Below are 6,776 nucleotides of genomic sequence, written 5' to 3'. Positions count from 1 at the left end.
AATTCCAATCTAAATTTAGTAGGAGTCGGAGTCGTTGCATTGTTTGCCAACTCCGACTCCAGGTACCCAAAATTTCCTCCGACTCCGACTCCACAGCCCTGTTTTTTTCTTTCCCTAGAAAAGGAGAATGGTGGCCCCCTTTATGACGTGTGGACTTCATGGCTGGCTCAGGAATTCTGGGAGTTGAAGTCCACAAGACATAAAAGGGCCATCATTCCCCCCACCTCAGTTCTAAAACACCATGTGGCTCAGGAATTCTGGGAGTTGAATCCACAAGACATAAAGAGGGCCATTGTTCCTCCACCTCAATACCATGTGGCTCAGGAATTCTGGGAATTGAAGTCCACAAGAAAAAGAGGGCCATCGTTCCCCATCCCTGCCCTAGATGGATGCAATTAATTGAGAGTGCTTAACAAGAGACATAATTTATTCTAGTTGGTTGAAGGGATGTTTGGATTTGTGCATTTTTATGCACACCTGTAGCGAGTTTTAACCCAATAATATCTGGAGGGTATTGGTGTAGATCAGGGGTAGGCAACCTTGGCTCTTTTATGGCTCATGGACTTCAACTCCTGGCTCAGGAATTCTGGGAGGTGAAATCCACGAGTCATAAAAGAGCCAAGGTTGCCTACCCCTGGTGTAGATGTTTAGAAGTTACTCCTACAGGTAGTCCTCAACTTAGGACAGGTTGCTTAGTCATGATGAGCCCCTGAGATGGTAGTGGCTTCCCAGTTCCAAAGATTCGACGGTGGTCTCTGTGGTCACATGACTGCATTATGGGCACTTGGCAACTTCCCCACGTTCATGGCTTTTGTGCTTCAAGAAGCCCTCTAGAACCTGGGCACGTAATTTCCTCTTTGAGAATAGCAAGGAACTCATGAAATAAAGGGGAATATTTGTTGAGATGGGGGTCCTTGGTGCTCTCTGGGCTTCTGACTAGCACTGATGGTGTTACCTAGTTGGGTAATGAAACATCTGAAAGAACACAATGAAGCTCAGAGAGCATCAAGGAGGCCACAGTTGTCGTCCCCCTCCTCTTCCTGCAAAAACCCCACATTCCCTTCTAGCACTGATGACGTTACCTAGTTGGGTGGTGAAACGTCTCAAAAGTCTCGCGGATTCGAAGCCCACCAGTCTTAAAATGGGAATTTAGAATCCTGGGAGTTGAAAACAACGGAACTCAAGAGAGCACCGAGGGCCCGTCAAGTCGGGCCCTTCTAGGGAACACACCACAGAGTCTCGGGGACTAAATTCTCTTGTCTGTCCTCCTAGATCGATCCAGTCCTCGGCACGGTCGGGTTTGGCTCCGGCCTGCACGGCTGGGCCTTCACCCTGAAGCAGTTTGCTGAGATGTACGTGGCCAAGTTCGCCGCCAAAGGCGAAGGGCAGCTGAACTGCAACGAACGTGCCAAAAAGGTGGACGACATGATGAAGAAGCTCTGGGGCGACAGGTGCGTAGAATTTTAGGATTGTGCGAGTCAGGATCGCCACGTCACGTGGCCAGAAGACTTAATTGTTGACCGGCTCTGTTCGTGCAGGGGAATAGAGCACACATTTGACTCTTGGCCCGTTGAGGACCTGGAGAAAGGGAATCCTTTCATAACTGTAAAGATGCCTCAAGTGAAATTGTGTCATTGAAGGACTGGATTATTCTCTAGTTCAGGGGTCCGTGGACCCGGCACTGGTCCGCGGCATGTCAGCAACTGAGCCGCACAAGCAAAGCCCCATCTGCAGGATGCAGGCAGCATGCAAAACCACACACCCCATCCGGTCTGTGGAAAATCCTTTCTTCGTGACACCAGTCCCTAGTGCCCAAAAAGTTGGGGGCCACTGCTCTAGGTCAAGGTTTTGCCACTTTGAAGACATGTGGACTTCAAATCCCAGAATTCCCCAGCCAGCAAGGCTGGCTGGGGAATTCTGGGAGTTGAAGTCCACAGGGTCGGGAAAGCAGGATGTGTAATTCATTGTTACAGAGAAATTGAGCTTAACTAAAGAGGGGCAAAACCAATCTTGATGACATTCAATTAAACCAGGGGTCTTCCAACTTGGCCCTTTTTATGACTTGTGGACTTCAGCTCCCAGAATTCCTCAGCCAGCATGCCTGGCTGAGGAATTCTGGGAGTTGAAGTCCACCAGTCATAAAAGGGCCAAGTTGGAAGACCCCTGTTCAAATCAAACAGGGCTGGCTGAGGAATTCTGGGAGTTGGAAGTCCACCAGTCATAAAAGGGCCAAGTTGGAAGACCCCCCTGTTCAAATCAAACAGGGCTGGCTGAGGAATTCTGGAAGTTGGAAGTCCACCAGTCATAAAAGGGCCAAGTTGGAAGACCCCTGAATTAAACTGGTTGCTAAACAACCTATGCACAGGATTCTTCTCATCTTAAATGGGCACCTGGTTAGAATGGGATGAGGGTCAACAGCAGGGGTCTTCAAACCTGGCCACTTTTAAGACTTGTGGACTTCAATTTGGCTGAGGAATTCTGGGAGTTGAAGTCCACAAGTCTTAAAGCGGCGGAGTTTGGAGACCCCTGGTCAACAGCATTCAAGGGAGCTTGGGGCTTCCCTCGCTTGTGGCTGCAGAGGGATTCCAGGCTAAGTCCTCTTTTAACTCTGCCCCCCAGATTCTTGCACTCTTCTTCAAGCTGACTTAAAATGGAGTCTTGACAACAGAACCTGATCCTTCTGTCTCTCTTTCTCCTTTCCCACAGATACTTTGACCCGGCGACTGGCAAGTTTAGCAAATCTGCCACCAGCCCCGAAGGGAAGAAACTGCCGAGGACTTTCTGCCAGCTGATCCTAGACCCCATCTTCAAGGTAGGGCACCCCCCCCCCCCCGGTCGTCGTTTCCTTGGCCAGCCCCAAACTCTACCCACCACGATGCTCAAAGTGCCCGCCTCTCCTCTGCCTGTGCGTGATGACGAAAAAAGTTCTTCACTTTGACCTGATGTTCTTATGCTTGAAGAAATGTTTTTGGTTCTGACACAAAGCAGAACGAGTCTAGAAAGTTACCTGGATCTCTCTGGGCTGAATTGAGCCCTTTGGACTCCATGGGGATCCTTGTAGTTAATCTCTTTAAAAATTTTATATTTATTTAATTCAACACGGGCACTGCTTCCCTGCAATATTTATATTTATTGAGTTCAACTTGGGCACTGCTTCTCTGCAAAATTTATATTTATTGAGTTCAACTTGGGCACTGCTCCTCTGCAAAATTTAATTTATTGAATTCAACTTAGGCACTGCTCCTCCACAAAATTTAATTTAGTGAATTCAACTTGGGCATTGCTTCTCTGCCAAATTTATATTTAGTTCAAGTTGGGCGCTGCTTGTCTGCCAAATTTATATTTATTGAGTTCAACTTGGGCACTGCGTCTGCAAAATTTAATTTATTTCATTCAACTTGGGCATTCTCTGCAAAATTTAATTTATTTCATTCAACTTGGGCACTGCGACTGCAAAATTTATATTTATTTCATTCAACTTGGGCACTGCGTCTTCCAAATTTAATTTATTTCATTCAACTTGGGCACTGCTTGGCTCTCAAGATTTTTCTCACGGGTCCCAGAGGACTCGCCTTTTGTGCGTCTCTAGGTAGTCCTCGCTTAATGGCTGGCCACTTTGGGACTGTCTGAAGCTAACAAAAGGCCTTCCCAGAGCTATTTATGACCCAGATCCATAGTTGTGGCAGCTGTACGCGCACACACAGACACACACACAATATGGTGGTCATATCGTGGCCTTTGGGTTGCTGGCCACCAGCTCACATTTAAGACCGTTTGCGGTATCCTGCGGTTGTGCGACCACCACTTTTTTTGGGTCTCTTGCCAATTTCTGGCATTTCGTTTCCCAGCCAGAAAAAAAACACCTGTTGAAGAAAATAGGTTCGTTTAATGACATTGCAGTCCTTAAGGGCTACCCCAGAAGTCATAAAATTGGGCCTGGCCACATGGTCACCTGCTCCTTTATCGCCATGACTTAACCCTTGCAATCCTGTGCTCAGCCATAAGTCAAGGACTACCTATATGGCCAGCTGAGCCTTCCCGTGTCTGTTGCCCTCTGGCTGTGGCGGACATCTCCCATTACCTCCGCCAGGGGAGCCTCCACTTGAGTTAGCCGGCACGGGGTGGTGGGTTTGACCCCGGAAGGGTAGCATCTAATTTGATTATTGGGTGAGTTAGAACGGCGGTCCCCCAGCCTTGGCGTTTCTGCTGACCGGCGTTGAAGGAAATGGCTTCATTGCATGCACACAGTGCTTTGTGCACTCGCCTGCTTCTCGTGCGGCCCGGTTCCCAACAGGTTGTGGACCGGTACTGAGTCAAGGACCCCGACGGTGGGGTGGGGGGGTTGGGGACCGCTGAGTTAGGAGGAAACAGGACTACCAGCAGCAGTCACTCACTTTGTTTGCTCACTGTCCCTTGCTGGAGATGTGATCTTTCTGTTGCCCGCCCGGGGTTTTTCCAAGGTATTCGATGCAATCATGAACTTCAAGAAGGAGGAAACAGCCAAGCTGATCGAGAAACTGGACATCAAGCTGGACAGCGAAGACAAAGGAAAGGAAGGGAAGCCTCTGCTGAAGGTGAGGCAAAACGGGCACCCAGGTGGGAAGGGAAGGGGTGTGTGAAAGGAAGATGGGGAAATCATCAAATTTGCAGACGACACCAAGCTGGCAGGAATAGCCAACACTCCAGAAGACAGGCTTAGGATACAGGAGGATCTGGACAGACTTGAACACTGGGCGCTATCTAACAAAATGAAATTCAATGGTGAAAAAAGTAAGGTTCTACATTTGGGCAAGAAAAACCAAATGCACAGGTATAGTATAGGGGGGTACCTTGCTCAATAGTAGTAACTGTGAGAGGGACCTCGGAGTCCTAGTGGACAGTCCCTTAAATAGGAGCCAGCCGTGTGCTGCAGCTGCCAAAAAGGCCAACATAGTGTTAGGCTGCATTAACAGAGAGAGAGAATCAAGATCACGTGAAGTGTTAATACCACTTTACAAGGTCTTGGTAAGGCCACACTTGGAATACGGCATCCAGTTCTGGTCACCACGATGTAAAAAACATGTTGAGACTCTGGAAAGAGTACAGAGAAGAGCAACAAAGATGATCAGGGGACTGGAGGCTAAAACATGTAAGGAACGGTTGCTGGAATTGGGGATGTCTAGTTTAATGAAGAGAAGGACGAGGGGGGACAGGATAGCAGTCTTCCAGTATCTCAGGGGCTGCCCCAAAGAGGAGGGAGTCAAGCTATTCTCCAAAGCATCTGAAGGCAGGACAAGAAGCAACTGATGGAAACTAACCACGGAGAGAAGCAACCTGGAACTAAGGAGAAACTTCCTGACAGTTAGAACAATTAACCAGTGGAACAACCTGCCTCCAGAAGTGGTGAATGCTCCAACACTGGAAGTTTTTAAGAAGAAACTGGACAGCCATTTGTCTGAAATGGTATAGGGTTTCCTGTCTGAGCAGGAGGTTGGACTCGATGACCTCCAAGGTCCCTTCCAACTTTATTATTATTATTATTATTATTATTATTATTATTAACTCTGAAAACAAACCTGTCACAAATCCACAAGTTCCGTTCAAGATGGGGCATGTTTTTTTTTTAAAAGGAAAACGTACAGGGAACCCTGAGTGATTTAATGAGATGGACAGGGCAAGGTGTGTGTGTCGAGGGGGGGAGGAAATTGCCACTCTTTGTCCCCCCCCCTTTCAGAAAAGAATTCCTCCTCGGTCTCTACCACTCAACCCACCACCAGCCCGACACCCCCCCCCCCAAAAAAAGACATGCCTTGGGCACGGACTGCTTCAGCCAAAAAAGCTGATACAATCCTGGGTTGTGTAAACAGAGGCACAAAATCAAAATCACGTTAAGTATTAGCAGTACTGCTTTATAAAGCTTTAGTAAGGCCACCCCTGGAATACCTGTGTTCAGTTTTGGTCACCGCGTTGCAGAAAAGATGTTGAGATTTGGGGGGGGGGAGAGAAGTGCAAAGAGAAGAGTAAGATGATTAAGGGCCTGGAGACTGAGTGAAGAACGATTGCAGGAATTGGGGATCGCCAGTCTAGAGAAAAGAAGGACTAGGGGTGATACGATAGCAGTCTTCCAGGATTTGAGGGGCTGCCACAAAGACGAGGGGGTCAACCTATTTTCCAAGGTGCCTGAAGGCAGGACAAGAAGCGACAGATGGAAACTCATCAAGGAGAGAAGCAACCTGGAACTAAGGAGGAATTTCCTAACAGAGCAATTAACCGGTGGAACAGCTTGCCACGAGAAGTTGTGTGTGTTCCACTACTGGAGGTTTTTAAGAAGAGACTGGACAGCCATTTGTCTGGAGTGGTGTAGGGTCTCCTGCTTGAGCAGGGGGTTGGACTAGAAGACCTCCAAGGTCCCTTCCAACTCTTGTTATTCTGATTGGGGTTTCTAAAAACAAGGTTAACGGGGATTTAGAAGCAACCTAGAACTAAGGGGAAATTTCCTAACAGTGGGAGCAATTAACCAGGGAAATAATTTGGCTTCAGAAGTTGTGGGTGCTCCATCACTGGAGGTTTTTAAGAAGAGACTGGGCGGCCATTTGTCTGGAGTGGTATAGGGTCTCTGGCTTGAGCAAGGGGTTGGACTAGAAGATCTCCAAGGGTCCCTTCCAGGTCTCTTCTGATTGAAACTCACCGATCGACACACCCTAGTTGGAAGCTTCTAAAGGCTGCCTTTTATTGGGGGGGGGGATGTCTCTTGAGAGTCCCTTGGGCTGCGAGGAGATCCAATCCGTCAATCCTGA

General features: G+C 48.1%; 1 protein-coding gene across 1 annotated transcript in view; it reads left to right on the top strand.

Moving 5' to 3' along the window:
* The window catches only part of EEF2 (eukaryotic translation elongation factor 2), a 25,513-nt gene that overhangs the window by 9,131 nt on the left and 9,606 nt on the right, over positions 1 to 6,776 (top strand). The window contains exons 5-7 of the mRNA XM_015826422.2: positions 1,273 to 1,451; positions 2,707 to 2,812; positions 4,461 to 4,596. Coding sequence (XP_015681908.1) covers positions 1,273 to 1,451; positions 2,707 to 2,812; positions 4,461 to 4,596 — 421 coding nt within the window. The remainder of the gene's footprint in view (positions 1 to 1,272; positions 1,452 to 2,706; positions 2,813 to 4,460; positions 4,597 to 6,776) is intronic.

The sequence above is a fragment of the Protobothrops mucrosquamatus genome, unplaced genomic scaffold (assembly GCF_001527695.2).
Source record: "Protobothrops mucrosquamatus isolate PMUCROS unplaced genomic scaffold, P.Mucros_1.0 scaffold3125, whole genome shotgun sequence".
Lineage (NCBI taxonomy): Eukaryota > Metazoa > Chordata > Lepidosauria > Squamata > Viperidae > Protobothrops > Protobothrops mucrosquamatus.
The sequence above is the reverse complement of the archived record's forward strand: the minus strand, read 5'-3'. Positions and strand labels throughout refer to the sequence as shown.